General features: G+C 40.0%; 2 protein-coding genes across 2 annotated transcripts; both read left to right on the top strand.

Moving 5' to 3' along the window:
* Window positions 1–1402: 1402 nt before the first annotated feature.
* Window positions 1403–4564, top strand: cacybp (calcyclin binding protein). Its single transcript, XM_020595776.1, has 6 exons — window positions 1403–1568; window positions 2228–2438; window positions 2536–2632; window positions 2712–2811; window positions 3070–3164; window positions 3521–4564. The coding sequence occupies exons 1-6, from the start codon at window positions 1551–1553 to the stop codon at window positions 3681–3683; spliced, it is 684 nt and encodes a 227-aa protein (XP_020451432.1). The 5' UTR covers window positions 1403–1550; the 3' UTR covers window positions 3684–4564.
* A 1370-nt stretch (window positions 4565–5934) lies between these two features.
* Window positions 5935–14908, top strand: plk3 (polo-like kinase 3 (Drosophila)). Its single transcript, XM_020595775.1, has 15 exons — window positions 5935–6016; window positions 7005–7112; window positions 7249–7365; window positions 7694–7823; window positions 7948–8035; window positions 8496–8591; window positions 8788–8986; window positions 9145–9271; window positions 9529–9644; window positions 10902–11022; window positions 11103–11186; window positions 11542–11704; window positions 11898–12027; window positions 12218–12328; window positions 12479–14908. The coding sequence occupies exons 1-15, from the start codon at window positions 5936–5938 to the stop codon at window positions 12674–12676; spliced, it is 1869 nt and encodes a 622-aa protein (XP_020451431.1). The 5' UTR covers window position 5935; the 3' UTR covers window positions 12677–14908.
* The last annotated feature ends 7625 nt before the right edge of the window (window positions 14909–22533 follow it).

Below are 22533 nucleotides of genomic sequence, written 5' to 3'. Positions count from 1 at the left end.
GTCGGGGCACTCTGCCCTAAAGCCCCGACTGGTGGAGGGCTGCAGTGATGGTTGACTTTTTACAACTTTCTCCCATCTCCCGACTGCATCTCTGGAGCTCAGCCACAGTCATCTTTGGGTTCTTCTGTACCTCTCTCACCAAGGCTCTTCTCCCCCGATAGCTCAGTTTGGCCGGATGGCCAGCTCTAGGAAGGGTTCTGGTCGTCCCAAACGTCTTCCATTTAAGGATTATGGAGGCCACTGTGCTCTTAGGAACCTTAAGTGCAGCAGAAATTTTTTTTTGTAACCTTGGCCAGATCTGTGCCTTGCCACAATTCTGTCTCTGAGTTCTTCAGGCAGTTCCTTTGACCTCATGATTCTCATTTGCTCTGACATGCACTGTGAGCTGTAGGGTCTTAGACAGGTGTGTGGCTTTCCTAATCACGTCCCATCAGTATAATCAAACACAGCTGGACTCAAATGAAGGTGTAGAACCATCTCAGGGATGATCAGAAGAAATGGACAGCACCTAAGTTAAATATATGAGTGTCACAGCGAAGGGTCTGAATACTTATGACCATGTGATATTTCAGTTTTTCTTTTTTAATAAATCTGCAAAAATGTCAAAAATTCTGTGTTTTTCTGTCAATATGGGGTGCTGTGTGTACATTAATGAGGAAAAAAATGAACTTAAATGATTTTAGCATATGGCTGCAATATAACAGAGTGAAATTTTTAAGGGGGTCTGAATACTTTCCGTACCCACTGTAATACGTTTATAAAAAGTTTATGCTTAATATGTACATTGATATTGGTACTGATATTAAATTAAAAACTTTGAAGAGGTCAATGGTTTTGGTTAGTGTTTGATATAATGTTTTAAGTGTGACGGTGTTGGAACAAATTGCTCAGATCAGATTGTTAAAAAGTTGTAAAAGATGGTGATTGTCATATGAAAACATGGAATGTCATATTCTTTAAGTACAATTACCTTACCAAAATGTTTATTATGATCAAAACAAAAGTCAGTCCAAAATATTGTCACATGTACACATTGAAAAAATGTGTTTTAGAATTTCTAGCTCGTTGCAAAATGAGCTTTTTCTTCTATGTTGGGAATGTATTTACAAATAATGGAGTTTAATGGGTAAGAAGAAGGAGAACTGGGTAAGTCCAGACAATTGAACATGTATTATTAGAATGTAGGAAGTTTAATATAGAAAGAGAAATATTGAAGGGTATAGTATTAGAAATTGTCAGAGAATAGAGTATTAAAGCTCTGTTGGAGATAGTAGAAAAACCATATCAGATATAAAGAGGTACAGTTAGAAATATAAGCTCACAAAGCCATGCCGGTGAAGTAGGTGGCGGTATGGTCTGTAGCCCGCCATTAAAACACAGGAAAAGAGAGGAGAAGGAGGAAGAAGACGACGACGAAGCAGCAGCAGCAGCCGAAGAAGAAGAAGAAGAAGAAGAAGATTAAGTGAAGTTAAGCCAAGCCAAGCTAAGCCCTGCAGAGCAGACAAACAGATTTCCGAATTTAGCTAAGATAATCGATCGACGAAGCCTAAATGGATTTACCTAAGCAGGTAAACAGTGCGTTTTCTACCGTTTAGTATACGCTGCCAGAGTAAAACTAGGGTTTCAACAATGGCGTACGTGAAGGAGGCTGAATCTACACGATTTAATTGAGAATAGTGCAACGCTAGTGAACGTTAACGTCACTTAACTCAACTGGTTAGCTATCCACTGCAGAAGCGGTGAAATATCTGTTATTTTTGTATGGTGTTTAACTAATCTTAATGACAACAGTCCCTCGTAGTGTGTTGTGGTATTTCTCATTAACCGGCTAGCGTTAGCAGTAAGCTAACGTTGACTGGAGTTTACCAGAACATTCTAGCAGCGGCATGTTAACATTAGCCACCATGACGTTAAGCTAGCTAACGCCAAATCCCACTTATTCTTGCGAGAAAAACGCGTGTTAAGAATTTGTCACTGTGCCGTCGGGGTGAAAGCGAAGAGATTTAGAGCATAAGTACAACATATTATATATTTTTTGCTATACATATAAGCTAATCAGAAAATTTTGGTATATGATTATACCGGCGTTTTTTTTCTTCTTCCTTAACTGAATTGAAGTTGCGCGTGAAAACATCTGTCTGCCAAATGTAGCTAGTTTTTTGGACTGTCTGGATTTACAGACAACCCCCACTCTCTTCTCAGTGGTTTAATTCTTTTCCCAATACAGATCAACCAGTTGGAGGCAGATTTGCTGGAGCTGCGGTCACTCTTGGAAAAGTCAGAGAGGAAACGGGTGCAGGAACTGCTTAAACAGGAGCAGCAAAAGGTGGAGAAAGAGCTTGAAGTCAAACGACAACAGAACGAGCAAAAGACCAGGAGAGAGGCAGACTCATCTGCTGCCTCCAAAGCAGCATACACAGTCAAGATCACCAACTATGGTATGGTTCCTTTTGTTTTGTGAAACAGCCATTTATGTTTGCATAAGAGCTGAAAATTTATTTGAAAGTTGTTCACCCATTTTTATCTTCTGTGCAGCTTGGGACCAGTCAGAAAAATTTGTCAAAATTTACCTTACATTGAAAAGTGTGCACAAAGTTCCTTCGGAAAATGTGGAGGTCAACTTTACTGAAAGGTACAGTGATGCACATATAAATAATCTAATGTATAGTGCTTAGAATGTGTTAAAATTGTAATTGCTTATTTTGTTGCAGGTCATTTTCTGTACTAGTAAAGGATCTCGATGGGAAAAACCATCAGATGACCGTTCTCAATCTCTTGTATCCCATTGATGAAAAGAACAGCTACAAAAAGGTGAATGAACCTGTACATCTGTTTAGAGGGTTTTTAATTTTATTCATATAAAAAGTGACAAAAATGCATTCTGATGTTCATCATTAATAGCTGTAATCAATGTCTTAAGGCTAATGTTCCGGTCTTATCAAACCAAAATGGCTACCTTGTTGTATGCAGTCTCATTATTCACATTGCATTGTTTGATTAGCCAGTTTCTTAAAAAATATGTCACTGTTGTTCTGAAAGGCCTGTAACCACCTTTTCTCCCTGCAACAGATAAAAACAGACATGGTCCTGGTCATGTGCAAGAAGCAGACAACAAAGAAATGGGACTGTCTAACAAAGGTTGAGAAGCAGTCTAAAGAGAAAGAGTAAGTAATAATAATAATGAGCTTAAGTTTCAACAATTTTCATTTTAACTGAGGTTGAGGCCAGTGCATGCTGAAATGAATGTCCATAAAATGCCTCACTGGCAGGACTAGCTGCATGAGGAGTAACCTGAACCATGATTTTCTAACCATTTGAAACCCTGCTAGTTTTCAAATGCACACCTGCCCTTTCATCTGTAGCTCTTTTACAGTTACCCTGACATTAAAGTGAAGTGCAGTACCACATCTGTGTACCAGATGGCAATGTGTATTAGGCAGTGATTACATGTTGATTAAGCACACATAATATGAGAACTGTCATCCAAACAATTCAGAAAAACACATTTGCCTCTCCACAGCAAACCCAGTTTTGATGAGAATGCAGACCCCGGTGAGGGTCTGATGAGTATGTTGAAGAAAATTTATGCAGAAGGTGATGACGAAATGAAGAGAACCATCAACAAAGCCTGGACAGAATCCCAGGAGAAGAAAATACAAGGGGAAGACATGATGGGCTTGTGAACTGCACTCACTGCTCTTCCACAGCAGCACCAAGTGAAAGCTTCCAGGGCTGGAGCTGACACGACTTGAATAGGAATTGTTGTTGGTTGAAACTAAACCCAATATGCATGTCATATTTCCACAAAATCTAGAATTTATGTGTACAACTCATAAATAAGGTGAAAGGAATAGTGTTTATTTGGTCCCGTTTTGGAAACCAGGCTGCTGTCCTCTCAGCAATCATGATGCAAAACCCAGTCAGTGAATTGCAAGGAACATTCCTATACACTTACACCAGATGGCAACCTAAACACAGCAACAAATTGCACCATGCCATCACTGTTTTTGGTTAAGGCTGACACATAATGGACCCCAGATAAATGGTTGTCAGTTTAATTGAAAAATGTTAGTTCAGTGCAGCTAAACTGAAGTGATATGTCAGATGTGTTCAAGTGTACCTTTGCCAAAGTCACAGTCTTAGAGCACAACAAAAACAACCAGCGGGTTCTTCTGTTTATTTTTAGTCTTCCTATCAGCCTTTGATAATCTTTTGTCTTTTCACAAACACAGTACAGCAGATAATTGCTGCAAAGACAGTGCTACTCATGCATCTGTCCAGCGTAATGCTAGATGTTAATGCATGGGTCAGATTGAAGGTTTTGTGCATTTTACTCATTCCAGTTGCATAGTGTAATGCTCTGAGACAGTCTTTTTTTATATTCCTTAATGCAGTTTGCTTCTTCTTTGCTATTAACTGTTATGGTTGCACTGTTCATTTTGGTTTTCTTTCCAACATTTGTGAATATGTTTTAAAAAGTCATTTTTGGTGTTTGTCCTTGCCTTACATCTTGACCACCCTCTGGTCTTTCATGCAGTTTTCACAAATATACCTCCTGAACTGAGCCATCTTTGTTTCTTATATGTCCTTTGGTTTCACAGGCAGAATAGATTGTATGGACTTGGACTACTTTCATTGTGTCACTGTGAAGAGCTTGACTTTTCAGTAGTCAGTTTAAATGCATCTTCACAGAGGTACACATAATTCATTAAATCATAAATAAATGTGTTCCAGGTAATATGTGGTTTAAATAGCTACTGTGGTTGCAGCATGCCCTTTGATGGTTATAGACATCAACGTTGTAGACCACTGAATAAGGAGAATTTTAAACCATTAACAGTGGTCCCACGGAGCATGGGCTTTGGAGTTAAGGGTTTGTCCACCAGGTGGTAGCTGTGACCGGTCTCTGTAGGGACAGGATGAGACAACCCTGCTGGATTTTTTGTTGGTCAAGTTTGAGCCTTTACTTCACAGAACTTATGCTTTGGGTAAAACAAAGAGGTGTGAAAGGTTTTTGTGGTTACAGTTTTGCTAATTTAACTTTAATGCGCATTGCAGTATTTTATGATCTGCAAGTTGTTCAGTGTGCTATTTGTAACACTCAGTAGTCTATATAGGAATCAATACGTCAAACTGGGACTGATGTAGGCTAATGCACAAAAGTCTGGTATTGTATGTGTCCATGGGGGGAGGGTTGCTTATTGGTATCAAGAGAGAATAATTTAGACTGGTTAAGATATTCACGCGTATTTCCTGACATAATCTCCCTAAATAGACCAAATTAAGAGCCCGGGTTTATTTCAGGAGATTTAGTCAAATTGGTAAAACTTTTTAAAATGACCATTACAACAAACACAAGCCGGCGTTTCACACTCCGCACCGCCTCACAACAGTCCGTTGCTCATTCCAATAGACTGGAGGTTAAAGATGAGAAACAGTGGAAACCCCCCTGTCCGGGTTACAGCGTGTCATTGCCTGCACAGCAGCAGCACTGACACATGAGCTATTGCCAGCCGGGCAGATTCTTTTTTCATGAGGTGTTTCATTCATTTTTTTCTGAGCTGCATTCCGGATAAATGTGTGATTGAGACTCGGAACGAATCGCTTGGACTTTCTCCACCAGTGCGCCACCTCCCCCCGCCCCCTGCTCCGTGACGTGGACGCTCGCCTATATATCCGCATTGAGGCGAGCCCAGGTAGCCAGATGGAATAGTTGGAGACATTGTTATCCACCGGACCTACTAAAACCAAAACAGAAAGGGATTTAAATATATAAACGAGTTGATTTTGTTATAGGTGGGACACATGGATACCGGCTGTTTCACCGCGGCGCAGCGTTTTTCGTGCCACACCATGAATTCGGATTTATTTAAGCCTTTTCCGGAGCGTGGACCCCAACAGTCCTCAGCCCCGGTGAAAACCAGCAGGCATAAACATGACAAAACCAGAGCTCGGACAGGTTGTGACCGACTCCAAGACAGGAAAATCCTACAGTAAAGGGAAGCTTCTGGGAAAGGTACGATTAAATTTTACATGTGCTTGTCTCGCTTCACAGCTGGAATCATTTTGTGGCGTTTTATCTGACGTGACAGATTGATCTAGAATCACAGTCTGAACCTGTGCTTTAGGTTAATAAGAAGGCAGTTGGTGATTACAACTCATTATCAGCTATTTGCCTGGTAGATTGCTAATACAATATGTACTGACCTCGTGGTGCTGTGCGTCTTGCTCTGTGAACCAGGCGCAAGGCGTGCCCAGTGAGCGCACCCATAATTGGCAACACCTTATTGAAAACCCAAGAACTAGGCTTCTATTTACAGATGTATCTTTGCATTTTAATGATGTCTCAGACGATTATTGAACCGAAAATCAATCTATCGATCTCTTTACATAGCATGTGCGGCGTCTGAATATACCGACTGTATCAACGTGTTGCTCGTCATCGCTGTGTTCGGCGGGCAGCCAAGCCTCTCTCTCTCTCTCTCTCTCTCTCTGTTTCTCCCACTCTCTCTCTCTCTCTCTCTCTCTCTCTCTCTCTCTCTCTCTCTCTCTCTCTCTCTCTCTCTCCATCTCTGCTGCCTGCCGCAGAGCTGGAAATGTCTCCGTCCGTTTCACGGTTAATGAATGCAGCATCAGACTGCTCAGCCCCCCTGTCCACAAGCTAATCTACTCTTCACTGCGTCAAGAAAACGCAGGAATAAACAGCAGTAAACATGGCTTTTGGGGTTGATGTTTTGATTTTTAGAAGCTCATCACAGCATCTAAGGCAATACAGGATGCTGCTTGCCTTGATTATGTAACGACGCATGTGAACTGATTGAACCTTTCTTATTAATATTGAATTCTCCATTGGTTATGCATTTATCATTCGCCTCCTCATCAGAAATCGGCTACATAACCTTTGAATAATTTTGGTGACATGGCATTTAGACAGATTATTTATTATGGCCATTGCAGGTTTTCAACCTGCTGCTTTATTAACTATCCTGTTTGTGTCCTCCAAGGGTGGCTTTGCTCGATGCTATGAGATGACAGACCTCTCCAACAACAAAATGTATGCTGTGAAGGTGATTCCACAGAGCAGGGTGTCCAAACCACACCAGAGGGACAAGGTACATAATCCTACTCATTTGTTTATCAGTGTGACTAGCAGAGAATCCCTTGCAATACCTCGATTCAGTGTCTGGATTGTGGTAGGATGGAAGTATGGTCACAGATTGACTGACTGTTTTTGTAAAAATTTGACAGATTACGAATGAGATTGAGCTGCACAAAACCCTGTCACACAAGCATGTGGTGAAATTCTCCCATCATTTTGAAGACCATGAAAACATCTACATATTCCTCGAGCTTTGCAGTCGGAAGGTGAGACTTCAGAACTCTCTAGAACAGCCTGCTCAGCTTGCATGTGTTTTGCTTTGCTTGTACATGTACAGCTTGCCTTGTATAGCTGCACAGTGGTGCAATAGAAACATTACCGAATGTATTCTGTAGCATTAGTTTGGTTTTCTTTAGTGTGTTCATATTTTACACTCAAGCAGTATTGATATAATACTCCTAGGTACCCACCTGATTTACAGAAGCCTGGCTTTGCTATGCTACTGCGGCTGTGTGTGTGATGCATGTGCGTCAGTGTGGTACGGTCCCCATGACGGATGCAGGGTTGACGGTTCACTCATTGCTCTCTCTGCAGTCCCTGGCACACATTTGGAAGGCGAGACACACACTTACAGAGCCAGAAGTGAGATATTACCTTAGGCAGATCATATCTGGCCTCAAATACCTCCACAGCAAAGGCATCCTACACAGAGATCTCAAGCTAGGTATGTCAGCATATGATCGACATATGGGTTACGCATACAAGCGTCCCAGGAATCTGCTGTGATTTCACACAAGCGTGTGCTATCCGTGGAATGCTGACTGAACAGACTGTTTTGTTTCTTTCAGGTAACTTCTTTGTCAATGAGAACATGGAACTGCGGCTGGGAGACTTCGGCCTTGCTGCCAAGCTGGAGACAGTCGAACAGAGTAAAAAGTTAGTTTTTTTTTGTTGTTTGTTTGTTTGTTTGTTTGTTTGTTTTACTATTTTTCTCTAAATGACTTGTTCTCAGGCCTCTCAGAACAGAAAATAGCTCTTGGAACAATTTCTCACTATTATACACCAATTTGTAAAGTTTATGAAATTAAAAACCAGCCACATCCCGCTACTGACCATTATAGTCTTAGTTTTCTAGGCTTGTAGCAACATTCTTCCTCCTACTACTTTCCCTCAGTAAGTACCTAACTAAACCGGTTTCCAAGTGGCAGTTGAATGTAGCGCTTAGATCAGAGTTTCAGTACCTGTTTGACACTTTCCTGTGGAATACTAGATGAATAGCTGACTGTGGCAGGAAAAAATACTTCAACCACTACTTCCTTGCCTGTGTGAAACATCTCTAAAACACAAAACTAATTGAATAGTTTGAATCAAATTATTATTATTATTTTTCCCTCAGGACAATTTGTGGGACTCCCAACTACTTGGCCCCCGAGGTGCTCAACAGACAGGGCCATGGCACAGAGTCTGACGTTTGGTCCCTCGGATGTGTCATGTGAGTTGTTCTAATTTAAACCCAGAGTGGTTTGTTTTGTCAAGTCAACTGGAATTAGAGGTTTTGTTTTTATCTGGGCTTTATCTTGTTTCACATGGTATGCAAATGACATCATTGCGCTCAAAGAGTAAGACTGTAGTTGGGATGATTAGTTTGTCTGAGCTGACCAGTGGTTGCTTTGGTTTCTCCTGTTCAGGTACACACTTCTATGCGGTAACCCGCCGTTTGAGACTCTTGACCTGAAGGAGACCTACAAGTGTATAAAGGAAGTTCGGTACAATTTGCCCTCCACGCTTTCCCCTGCTGCACAGAAACTCATTTCAGGCATCCTGCAGAAAAACCCCAGCGACAGACTGACGCTGGATCAAATTCTCACCCATGAATTCTTCACCAAAGTATGCAAAACTCATGTTAATTTTCTAAGTTTATTGAAGCAGTAATTGAATGCTAATGCTTGTTGTGCTCACTCAGAGTGGGCTGTGTGCCACCTACTTCCTTTTGCCATCTTCCTCACCCTCTTGTCTGCTTGCTCTTCTGCCTCTTCTTCCTCTAGGGTTTCACTCCGGATAAGCTTCCACCCAGCAGTTGTGTGATGGTGCCAGAGCTCCACCCCCCCAGCCCTGCCAAGAAATTCTTCACTAAAATGGCAAAGAGCCTCTTTGGCAAGAAAAAAACAAAAGGTAAGCAGCAGCGCTGCAGTCAAGTGACTGCCAGATAACCAGGTCATCAGAATTGCGTGCCACTGGTTAGTTACATATTTGTCCTTTCCATGCCGTCTTAATTTGGTTTCATCTCCTGAGAACATGTTTAAGCTGAAGAATAGGATTGTAATGTTTAAGTTTTGCTTCAGGCTTTTCCAAGAACTGCTGGCAGTATTAAAATGCTTCTGTGTTTAAACACATTTGTTGCGACTATAATGAGAATCTTATTCTTGCAGTGGAAAAAATTCCATGCGAGGAAAAAGACGACAAAGACATTTCCAAGCTGGTGTCTGGAATCGTAAAATGTTCCATCAACCGGCAGATCAGTTGCAAGACAGTGGGACCCAATGAGGTACTTTTTTTTTGTTTGTTTGTTTTGACCTTTTCCTACTTCTATAAGAAAAACCGTTGGCTTTGTTTAACTGAAACAAACTACTAATTAGACGGCTCTCACAATAGCTCTCAGCTGGGAGTGGGAGGAAGTATATGTTTGATGGCAGACAACATCCCTTATGCCTAATAATTGCTTTGTAGCCAACCTTTGAAATAAGCTTAAAACCTTGCAGCATGTGTATTTAAACAGTAAAACCATTTTATAAATTGCACCGCATGGAAATATGGGGTGGGGGGGGGGTTTTAGGGAGAGCTGGAGCATTTACTCAAATTAGCCTTGCACATAACATCATAGGCTGACTGGATATAGGACAATAATATTATTTGAATAATGGATTATTCTTTGAATTATACAGGATGAGACTTTATCTTAAAAGGATTTAGAAGTTTTGATTTTTGGTTATGAGACTGAAGTATAAGATCTTGTATTGTCTGCTGACAAGCTAAATGACTTTTGGCGACAAGTGAAAGTCACAGGAGAAACCTGATACTGTTCATGTTGTTTATAGCTGTTAATGTTTAGTGACTCACATTGTACATTTAGACTTATTGAGGCCAGTGTGAATCTGAGCAAAATTTGTTATAGAAATTTTTCCCCTACTATAGATAATCTCTTGATGTATTCTTTAAATAAATTCTGACTCGTATGAAACGAAACGCCACAACAGCAGGAAGTTCAGCCAGCCGATCCCTAATTAGACTGGTTAGGTCTCTCTATTTATAGAGGCCAGTTAAGATGACGTCATTTGTTCTTCAGAATTCATGTCTTTGATAATGCGACCGTGCTAAGAAACCAGGTTGTGAAAGTAACGGGTTGGCTTTTGTACATAGAGTATGTTTGCAGAAAAAGATGACATACCAACAGATTTCTGGCAGTTTAACTTTGAACATCTTCGTGGTAACATGACTAGGGGCATTATTCTTATAGCACACAGAAGGAAACCAAGATACTAAAAGTGGTTTCACCTCGGCTCAATAAGCAGTTAGATGCTCAAGATTAAATTGTTCAGAACTAGCGAAGCAACAGCAGTTAAAATTGTTGCAGAAGAGGGAAAAAAAGACCAGTGTCACCATAAGTGATGAACAAGCTTTGATCATACATTTCTGTGATGACTTATTTTGTTGGCTAATTTTTTTTCCCCCTTCATCCTCTACTCTTATTATTACTTTGCTCATATCATGAATGTGTGTTAAAACACATGTTGTTGCTGCTCAGGTGCCCTCTCCCACCGGCCAGCTGGTCAGCTCTGTGCCTCTGGAACAGACTCCTGCTGAGGAGGAATCCAGGAAGTCGATCTCTCGTTCGTTCAAGGGCACTATGGCCAGCAGCACCGAACGTAGGTTTCACTGAACTGAGTTTCTATAAATGTTCAGTTCTCTTGTGGTCAGTGTTTCACTTAATCTGTTTTCTCTCCAGCATGTGAAGATGTCTTGACGCCTGCAGCTGTTGCTGACTCAGCCATGAAAGTTCTCAACAGCTGCCTGGCTAACATGCCTGCAGGTACGTGTGTACAAAGCAGGCCGAGACAAAAGACTGCAAGAACATTTTTTGGTTTATTGCTAAATAATGTTGAGCATGTCAAGACAATGAGTAGAAACTTTACCACCAGAACAGCTGTCACTTAAATCTTGTACCTTGAACCATCCCTTACTTTGTTGCAGTAAACTGTGAATGATTCTACATCATTGTAGTTTGATCAGCCAGATGTTTTTCTTGCCTCAGCCAACATCTGCTGACTCGTATCCCAGAACCTTTTAAGTGTATAGCTTTTCTAACATAAGGTCTTTGCTGACTGATGGACTTTGGAAATCTAAACATCACATGTCCCTCACATGTTGTCTATCGTTCCCTCCAGCCACCAGGAACCCGCCCTGTCTGTCCAGGCCACACTCCTTCCTGTGGGTGACTAAATGGGTTGACTACTCCAACAAATACGGATTTGGCTACCAGCTGTCGAACCAAACTATTGGTGTGCTCTTCAATGAAGGAACACACCTCAGTCTTTGTGACCAACGCAAGTAAGTACCTTGAAAGCTGTGGTATTTACTTAAGGTGTCATGTACAGCTGGTTTAATACTGGATGTGTATTGACTATACTTCTCAGCTTCCACATAACCACAGTAGCCACCTCCTTTGTGGTTTAGGGAATGTGACCTTAATTTCAAATTGTGTCTTCCACCAGGCAGTTAAAATATTTTTCTTTCCAAACAGGACAGTCCACTACTGCTTGACCAACAACAAACACTTCACTTTTCCTACCAGCTCTCTACCTGAGCAGCTTCGCAGCCAGAAACAAATTGTAGAGCTAATGGCCAACTACATGGAGCAGAACCTTATGGAGGTATGAGGATATGTTGGCTTTAAGATATGAATTTGATCAATCAAATAATAAATGATTGTCTACATTTAGTTTGGAAAGATTTTTAAAGTGCTGTTCTTTTGTAGTAGATTTTCTAAGTTGTCAAAGTGCAATTACACAAGTATTTACACTGACCTCATGTGATCTAAGCTCTGTTTTCTGTCCCTCTCAGGGTGGAGATCTACACTGTGAGGATCAGGTCTCAGCTGCACCTCCTCTGCTGCTCCAGTGGGTGAAGACTGACCATGCTCTTGTCATGCTCTTCAACAATGGCACTCTACAGGTTTGAAAATGCTCATAATCAATATTTAATCTTGGATACATTATAAAACAAGTAGCGCAACACTGTAAACACAGCTGCAAGTGACAAAAAGTTAGTCAGATGCCATTTAACCTGTTTTTAGTAAATGAATTATGGCCCTTGTTTTTCCAGGTTAACTTCTACACAGACCACACCAAGATCATCCTGTGCAAGTCATCTGATGACTCTTACCTGCTCACCTACATTAACCGGGAACGTGTCTCATACACTTACCTCCTCAGCATGCTGAATGAGATGGGCTGCACCCCTGAGCTGCGGCACAGACTCCAATACGTGGTCCAGCTGCTCCAACACCACACAGGTGCCTGAGAGTGCAGCTCTGTGCCTCCCAGGCTGCCTGAGTGGCAGATGCCTTAGAGGCAGCCTGACTGGTTGATATCATTTCTCAAGGCAGTGCCAGGAGGGGTTGACTGATGGATGAGGGCTGCTCAATTCCTCTGAGCAATATTCATTTCTGGACTGGTGCTTTGGCAGCTGATTATCAAATTGATTGACCTTGATAAACATCAAGCAGTCAGGAAGTTGCACAATGCGACACCTGCCTCGAGGGTTTGTGCCTGTTCAGCTTATGCCTCAAAGGTATTCACCTGGAAGGTGTTGATACCTAAAATAAAAGACTCTTTATCTGGCCTGAAATGATGGACCCCTCATAGGCCTAAATGAACATCCAAACTCCAGTCGTTTTCCCTCACTCACTAAGAACCACTGCTTCTTGGCTGGATCTTAAGCCACCAACCAACCCTACAGCTTTCAGCTTGCCCATGATGGCAGATAACCCAGGCATGGTTTCTCAGAGGTATCTAAACACTAAAATGGTCTTATTTGCCCGTAACAAAACAAGGATAATCTTGCAGCTGGAATGCTTTCAGGTTTCATTTTCCAAAAGTATTTTAGCAGCAAGGTCATTTACACTGTTGACTTGCACTGGACCTGTGCTCTTACAACAGAGATGCTTAAGGAAGAAGTGTGGTTGGATTAGCAAGAGACCCTCCTTCCCTCAGTTGGTTTGTGGTCACTTTGGTCCATGGTGCACACCTAATTTTTTTTTTTTAAATGGCCCAGCTATAGGATCACACTACGATCTTGACCACACATGCACAAATAACATTCCTGGCCTAATTTAACAATAGTGATGCTAAAGTTTGGAGAGTCTTCTCCTGCTCCAACATCACTTTTTTTTTTTTTTTTGGTTTGGTTTTGAGATAGCTATTAAATTTCACTGACGTGGTACACAGAATACTAACGGGGCTGTGGGAGCAACACAATTTTGCACTTTTTTTGTGAATTCATTTGGAAAGAGAAACGTTTTAGCACCACTTGTTGTGTATTTTATTTGGTTTTAACTAGATACCAAAAGATGTTTTCTTTGTTGGTTTTTAAAATGGTTCAGTTTTAAATCCACATACAGTAGGTGAATGTGCCACATGTGCTGGTTAACAAAACCGTTGGTTGGAATACAAGGTCGGGGGCGGGGGGTTAAAAGTGCCTTTCTGAGGGATGTCTGTATAGTGCAATAACAACCCTTTGTGAATGTCGAGCTGGATACAAACACGATTCAAGATGGGTTTTATAGGTGGGATTTACTTTTATACTTTAAGTCAAGTTTAAAAGTAAGTCCACTAGCACTACCCTCTCACTACCTGGTATAAGCTTTTAGAACAACTGGTATCATAAGTATATATCCCAGAAATATCTATTTATGGGGGAGGGGTGGAAGCAAACTTGTCCTCTGCTGTACTGTAACCCTTATTGGTTTACATTGTTTTCTCAACCCAGAATTGGTTCCTGCAAACTGTGACCTTGGAATACAAGTATTATGTACACATTTTCAACAACCCATTATGAAAGCCATCTGCCAATTCAGAAGAGTCTTTATTTTTTTGGCACATAATGTCCTGTTTGCTATTTATTTTTTTTTATTTATATGTGTATTTTTAATTTATTGTTGTGTAAATGTAATGTAGCCATTCCTTGACACAAGAAAATGTTCAGTTTCGATCACCTTTTTGTATGTAATGTTTTTTTGGGGGGAAATGGGGCAAAAATAAAGTTTACTGAAAATATTTTTATTGTTGCACATCATAACCTGCTTTATCATAGTTGATCATGTCTATATTTTACGAAGTCTTTGTAAAATGTTTTAAGTGGTATCTGGCATTTTTCTCAGCCAGTCATGGCAGTGCATCAGAATTATACCTTCACAAGCCAGCTTCACTGTAAAACTGCCGCTTTTGCTGTTAAATACCTTGTGGTTTCTACTAGCAATAGACTTGTGGCCTATGGCAATACTGTATCACCTTACCATGTTGATGCCTTGCTTATCTCTTTGAAACCAGCCTTACCTTCAGCTCTTTATCACAATGATACCAAGGAAAGTGGGGGATGGTAAGATGAGATGAACAAAGTATATAATTATAGCATTATCTCTAATGTAAATTAAAAATAACATGTTAAAACATGTATGTGCCACATAAAGGAAAAAAAAAATCAAACATTGAGGTATCAGGAGAAAATACTTGGTGACTTTTGTTCTTGTCACAGGACCCTCTCTCCTCAGCTCATTAAGTCTTGTAAATACAGTTGAGCTGTTGTTAGTGGCTCTGAGGATATAAAATGGTGGTGAATAAAATTCTTGTCTGGTTTTCTGTGCTTGGAAAGTTGGTTTAAACTGGTTTTAATGAGTGAAATCATCCTTTTTAAAACAAAAGTCATCTGCTGACTTTACCTTTTACAATTTTATGTAGGTATGTTTTGACAAGTAGTCTTTCTGCAAGGAGTCTGTTTGGTTCGGTTCAGTTAAATTTGTATAGTGCCACATCACAGCAACACTTAGAGAAAACCCAACATAAGACGCTTGGGTAGAGTATGAAAACAGTGATGGGACCAACTAATAAGGGCAGCTTTGACAAGGCCAGTAAACTTTAGTTGGGTATGTCATGACTGTTCAGTCTTGGGTTGACATTTTTTGGCTCGGGGTCAGTGCAGACTCCTGTTTATCCAGGTCTTGTGAAGCCTATTGCAGGATCCCCGACAAAACCAGAAACATTTCTATAGTTTTTCATGTCACTGTGGGAGACAACAGCACACACTGCTGACAAATTAGCAAATAAAAATGTAAGACAATAGATTTTTAAAGTCTACAGTTAACAAAATAAGTATGTCTAGACATACAAAGCACAGAATTTTATTTGTTCATGGAAACTGGCTATTATTCCAAAATAAAATTTCAGTTCTAATATGTAATTTAAAGTGCTAAAAGTCTAACTGCTACCTTTAATTGACTATGTGTGCTGTTTTTATTAAAGGAAAATGCACAGATATTATAAATGTAAAATAAAGATCTGGACAAAAAGTTTGTCTGTGCTAGAAAGGGACTTTTAATGTTAAGTTATTGCTAATACAGCTGTAAATAAATAGAAAAGATCAAGAGTTCAGCTTTTATTTATACAATAACAGCCAACAACAGGTTCAGTAGAAACCAAGCGCTGAGAGGACTATACAGCACAATGATGTAATGTTGTCTTGGCTGTGATGGAAAAACACAGCTTTATATGTGCTAGGAAGCTGGGCTGTCTGTCACTGGTTTTATTTTCAGGGAGAATTCCTAGGGAGTGACAAAGCTGAGATATGAAAAACCAAGGACTTAACAGGTTGCGAGCATATGGATTTGAACACAGACGTGATTTTGTATATGCCTTTACACAATCAGAAGTGGCGCAAATGTTCGCAAAAGCACATGAACAAAACTGACTCACACATGCAGTGAGTAACCAGCAGACATCACAGGTTGTCAGGCGAACGCACTAACAATAATGACACACTGTGAGTTGTTACTGTTCTTTTCAACCATGAACACAGAGAGGCACTGAGGGCCAGAGCAGCCTTGTTAGTGGGTTGGCTTGTGTTGTGTGAGAGTCAAAAGAAAATGGCTACAGATAGACTCTCTTGGCAGTGACTCTGTGCAACCCCACAGAGAGAGCGAGAGAGAGAGAGAGAGGGAGAGAGAGAGAGAGAGCGAATGAAATGTCATCAAACTTCCCTCCTGGTTGCAGACTGGAAACTGGGGCGGCAGCAATAGAACACAAGGCTGCTCTCCAGTGACTCTAAGGCCAAAATACGCTGATTCCACATTTTCAATTGCAGCGGGAGCCATTAACTTCCCTCCACTCAGCCAGTTATTACCTCAGAGGTGTAAATGAAAATCTCTGTTGCCAAATTCCATCTTAATTCTCTACTACAACACAACAAATGTAAACCTTTCTCAAAATCTCATTAACAATCCAACATCATATCTCTGCTTTGAATGTTAATGTTTAACCTCTAACTTATTGAATGTCAGTCAGGTGAAATGACATTTGTGCTGGTGTGATGATGGAAGCCTTGTAGATAGAGAGACAAGCAGATACAGAAATAGATGTGTCTGTACTGAGGAAACAGAGACTGTTTAAATTTTCACTGCTAAAGATACTGTTATGGCATAAACAGTTTGCTGTTCTCTGAATCTATTCATGGACCTGCCTCGTTGTCTTCCTTTTATTGATGCAGTGCTGTTGGTGGTATGTAGTCTAAAGATGTCCCAAATCAAGTAAAAGTAAACAATGTGGGTGATGTTAAAAGATAGTTCCTGTTATTTCTCCAGTTAACTTAGGCCTTGCTTTTGTAGCTCTTGCTATGCTTCAAGCAAATTCAGCAGTAGATAACAGGAGCAGCAGTAGTCGCAACAAAAATAAAGGAGAAAACAGTGTCGTAAATGCTTCTACTTCACTGGCAGCTGAAAATATATCACAACATGGTGTCTCTCAAAGTGATTCATAGGCAGTGCATGACCATTCAACACCAAAAAAAAGAAAAGAAATCATGAGTATATATATAGTTCACCATTCTTATTTTGATTGTGTTTTTTTAAACAGTGGATGAAGACAAAGAAGATAAAAAAAAAATGGTTAAAACGGTGTCCTTGATAAGAATTTGGGCTCTATTCAGGAAATACAATGTATTCTGTCACTTCCACAGCAGAAATCACAGTATCAGTAGTATACAGAAATATCAGCATCTAAGGATCTCTTCATCTTATTGTACATAGATGGCAATAGGCCAACTCCCTTTAGCAATATGACTGCATTCTCAGCTCTCTTGGCACAGTCATTTGCTGTCTTCTTTTCTCTTTGATTTTGTTCAAATGATCTTGTCTGCAAAACGATGATTAACTCGTCAAAAAGCGATGATTAACAGAGTTGGGTGGGTCATCGGTTACACCTGATGAGAGATAAAAATCAGAGTTCACCAGATCTATTGATCTAAATGAGGACACTTTATTATTGCAAAGGGAATCTACTGTGCAGCATGTCTGGACATGTCTGGGCAGGGCTGGTGACATGCAATTACTCTGTCTCTGTCAGAACTGCAGCAGCAGGAACCAGACTTAAATGCACTTTTGTATTTGTCGCTTTTGCATTACTGATCTAGGAAGAGTTTGTAATTCATATCATCACATTAAGCTGGAAGATATGTTGTTGGCATACTTATGGTTATAAGATGATAAATACCCCAATGTGTACATTCTTGATCTCCACTGATCCTGAGACAGCCATATTTTGGTTGTGTAAAGTAATATCTCTGTACAATAATAATACATGATAATGATTTATGCCCTAGTTTTATTAAATTAATTCCAAGACATCACTGATACTGCATCCACTAAACATATTGAAAGTGATTTTTTTTTAAACATTTTCTTCTGTGGTATTTGTTTTACATATTTGTATTATCAAGACAGAACTATTTCTTGAATGACTTAAACCATTCCAAACCAATCAAGACTTTAAACAACATCAAAACCTCAAGTTACCCAAAACAGCAGATGTCAGTTGATCCAGTCACTATTAATGCAGTTTTATATGATATAGTCCAATTAGCACTGATGTTCCCTTTGGCAGCATCCACAGTACTGTGACCAACACTGTCTGACAGACCTGCTAATGTTTTTTTTTTTTTGTTGTACCCTAGTATTTACATCTCTGCCTGAAAGCCAAATGTTTCCTGCAGTCCCCTCACTTACCTTTATCACTCTCGACCTTTGTGTATTGGTTTTGTTTGGTATTTTCCTTCTTTCTTGACTCGCATTGAGGAAAATAAGTGCCAAAAACTAGATGTGCTTTGAGAGCTAAGTAAGTTAGGGTATCTTCTATGTGTGGGGAATTATAGCTATTGTATGCAAATGGCTGTGATGCTCATGTTTCCACACGTTTTATAAGAGCTGTAAGAACACTTGTGATCACGTGTGCTGTGAGGATTATTTACTTTGTGGCCAAATTTTTTTTCCTTTCCATATTTACCCCCCCCAAAAAAATCACCAGCTGTGATCTGGGAAATCTTTGAAAAAGGGATGTGAAGCAGGGTGAAGTGGGTTCCATGGAAAAGGAGAAGATGTTCATCCCTTCCTCTGTTACTGTGTCACTGACCCTTGGCCACATCTTTTTTTTTTTTTTTTTGGCTGGGATATGTTGGAATGGTGCTTGTGCTGGCAGTTTCATGCATGATCCCACTGCTGATGTCACAATCCTCCCTGTAAAGGCTACAGTGAGCGCATCACACAGTTATGCACGTCACGCACCAGTTCTACAGGAAATGTGTGTTTCCTTTTCTGAGGCTCCTTCTGTTTCCCATAAAAGCACAGCGAAGAACGTCATCCACTCTTCTGCTCTCAGGTTGAAATATTTTTCTCTGTGTTTGAGTGAGCTGGATAACATCACAGTAATCCAGAGGTTGTTTCCAGCACTACTGAATCGAATCCTGGCCCAGCTCTTGGAAAAATGTTAAGAAAAACAACGCAGCATTTAGAAGCTACAGACTTTGTCACACTTTGTTTCTCTATTAAAAATGTGGCTAGTGTTAAAGAAAAATGATATCACCGGTGTATGTCTCACTGTGAACTCCCAATATGTTATTATGAGCTACCAGCAGAGTTGGACAGTTACATGATTTGCTAATGTGATACAGTAATTTGTTTACAGCAACTTCTAAGGCACGGGTTGCCAATCCTGGTCCTCGATAGCCACTGCCCTACTTGCCCTGGACACATCTGATCCAGGTAATCAGCAGTGGGTAGGGCAGGGATAGCTGGAAAACAAGCAGGGCAGTGGCCCTTGAAGAATAGGATTTGCAACCCCTGTTCTAATGGATTACAAATTGAAATTCAGTTATTCCAATGCACTTACTAATTTCAACAACATTGTTACCTTGACACTGATAACAGTTTGGTGTCTCTGCGTTCAGTGGTCAGATTGGGCCAGGATGGAATGTTTAGGTAATGTTAGCCATGGATACATCAGCTCACTGGAGATGGAGGATCTGTGGACTGTGTAGCTGAGGTCGGGACTTTAAATTCACAAATAAAAATTTTGTTAAAATATTATGCATTGTAATGTTTGAATTATCTGGATGTTTACATGAAAAAAAATACTTGCACAAGCAACAGAGTGGTTAGATTCATGCTTTAATATTTGTATGCTTATACAGTATGTTTCACTGTATAGAGATTCAAAACAGTTTGGCTGGGTCAGGTGAGGTGTAACCACTGAATGTATATAAAAAATGGACAAACCCACTATGATGTCATCCACTGGTTTTCTGAAAACTAGCTCTGAAACTCAAATAAAAAAAATTCACCCCTGTACAATGTCATGCAGGGAAAAGCTGTGGAGACCAAAAAGTTTTATGTAGCAGGCTGTCAACGTGTATTTCTGCTGTAAAGTTGGGCATTTAACATGGGAGTCTTTGGGGAATGACTCACTTTTGGAGCCAGCCTCAAGTGGCCGTTCTAGGAGCCACAGGTTTGAACACTTCTGCAGTGGTTTCATTTCTCAGCCTCTGAGGTTGTTACTTGGGCGTATCCTTTCCCAAATTCAACATAGAGTAGGACAGAGCTGAACTCTGTTATAGTAACTTGTAACACCCCAATACAAGGTAGTTAGCTAATAACTGGTTTCTTGGTTTCTGAAATACTGCTAAGTGAATACTGTAATATTTACCTGAACATTCTAACAATGCAGTTTGAGTAGATAGACACTCCACTGAAGCCTTTTCTCACATTTCTGCTGTTCCTGTTTTTGGTTTTGGCTAAAAAAAAAAAAAAAGACACCTCCATCCAAAGCCTTTAGATTATGAATATGTCCCTTATTTGAGATCCATGTTATGTTGTAATAAGATTGGTAAGTTAGTTTTTCCACAGAGATTGTTTCTGAAGTTTTATTGAAAAATAAATATATGGACGGGTTGATAGGGTTAAAAGGCCTTTTTTTTGTCTTCAATAGATATTTTTATTCCTATTCCAAGACATTCTATATACAGATGTAGGCCTTTTGAATCTATTAAAGCATGTATCTGTATATGTCTTGTGTATCTTGTTTAATGTATTTGTCCTACTTCTCCTTTTGTCTGTGTTTGTATTTTTCCAGTTTTTCTGTAGTGTCTTTCTTCTCTCTTTGGTGTTTCAGCTGGGCTCATTATTCATCCACACTAATGATCAACCACAATATTCCCTGCTGTTACAAGAGAACATGAAACAGCAGTAAAAGCAATGCAATCAATGCATCAAGAAGTCAAACATCTGGAGGGGAGACAGATGAGGGGAGAGAGAGAGAGAGAGATGAAGAATTCAGCCAGACATCTAACTGCTGCAGGAGAATTTTACCTAATTAGAAACTTCTGTTTTGTCAAGAGCATTCTTTCTCTCCACCCTCCTTCACTGTGTGCGTGTGTGAGAGAGAGAGAGAGAAAGACAGAGAGAGAGAGAGGGAGAGAGAGGAAGACTGTGAGAGAGGCCATTGTAATTCTCTTTCCTTATGTGAATTCCACACAGGCCACAAGCCAAAGTCTGTGTGATTGTGTGTGGGTAGGCTTTTGCTCGTTTCCTCTCAGGAACAAAGTCATTTACACCAATTTCATCAGAGCTTTTCCCTTCCCACAGCTCTGTGGTCAGCTCTGCTGTATCCAAAGGCACTGTTTAGATCTATATGTTCACTTCTTATGTTCATGGTTTTCCCATCCACCACCTTAACATTACAAATTATGGCTTCTGTTTTCCCCATTTCACTTGTTCCCCCAGAAACATCCATGGACATTTTTTTTCAGTTCCTATACTGGAACTGATTTGTGTTAAAAATATTTTAAAGCCGGTTTAAAAAAAAAGTAAATTACAACCAGCATTTAACAGTTATTTAGACTGAATGTATAAAGGATGCAGACTTTTTCCCAAAATGTCATGAGTCATTTACTGCAGATATGAGTTCACAGCACCATGATGGCATTGCTGTAAATTAATAAGGAGTAAGACCAGGCTTAAAAATATGCCTTGTCTAGTTGTAACAGATTGTAAACAATGAAGCTACAAGAGTGAAACTCTTCAGTCTCTTGATATTTGATACTAATGTACTGATAAAGCCAAAAAAAAAAACTGTCCAGATGGCTTTCAGCCCTTTGAGTTCAGAACCAAAAGAAAACTATGAGTGGTTTGAGTGTGTGAGAGAGAGAGAGAGTGCGTGGGCATGCATTTGCTAGAAATACACACGCACATACAATAAACTGGCAGATTTATGTGGTAACAGAGAGCTAAACTATTTATAGAGTTGAAATGTCATTGGGGGCTATGGTGGGCTTGTTGTATTTCCTGGAAAGATAAACTCTGAATAGGTTATATCCTGTTCTAAACACACACACACGTACACCTTCCTGTTTGTCAGGTACAGGGGAAGCTACAGCACCACAACAAACATTTGCAATATGTTTTTTTCCATCAGTTAAGAGCATCAAAGATACAGTTAGAGTATATATGTTTACTTCTGTTGGAATATTAGTGCCACACAGGTGTGGCTTTATCACCCGTTTTGCTATTGATGCTCTTTGAACCCACTAATCTACATTTTCTCTAGACTGTGAATTCACACTGAACAGGGAACTTGGCTATTTTTTTAAATGTATCTATTTAATCCACGAATATACAAAACAATTCTCAAAATCTCAGTCCTGCTTTCAGTGAGTTGAGTCAATGATGTATCTGATATTTTGGTGTTTTTCATACTTGGCTGCCATACCACCTAAAATATGATGTTTAAGATGTAAATACTATGCACATCTTCTAAGTAAACATCTATTTGGAAGAAAGATGT

The sequence above is a fragment of the Monopterus albus genome, unplaced genomic scaffold (genome assembly GCF_001952655.1).
Source record: "Monopterus albus unplaced genomic scaffold, M_albus_1.0 scaffold28.1, whole genome shotgun sequence".
Classification (NCBI taxonomy): Eukaryota; Metazoa; Chordata; class Actinopteri; order Synbranchiformes; family Synbranchidae; genus Monopterus; species Monopterus albus.
The sequence above is the reverse complement of the archived record's forward strand: the minus strand, read 5'-3'. Positions and strand labels throughout refer to the sequence as shown.

Excerpts from the sequence above, each read along its gene's own strand:
- cacybp (XM_020595776.1), top strand. Across the intron at positions 2,812-3,069 it reads AAAAGAACAGCTACAAAAAG|ATAAAAACAGACATGGTCCT; the intron begins GTGAATGAACCT and ends TCCCTGCAACAG. Across the intron at positions 3,165-3,520 it reads AAGCAGTCTAAAGAGAAAGA|CAAACCCAGTTTTGATGAGA; the intron begins GTAAGTAATAAT and ends GCCTCTCCACAG.
- plk3 (XM_020595775.1), top strand. The coding sequence starts at position 5,936 with ATGACAAAACCAGAGCTCGGACAGGTTGTGACCGACTCCAAGACAGGA. Across the intron at positions 7,824-7,947 it reads ACACAGAGATCTCAAGCTAG|GTAACTTCTTTGTCAATGAG; the intron begins GTATGTCAGCAT and ends TGTTTCTTTCAG. Across the intron at positions 12,028-12,217 it reads TGGAGCAGAACCTTATGGAG|GGTGGAGATCTACACTGTGA; the intron begins GTATGAGGATAT and ends TGTCCCTCTCAG.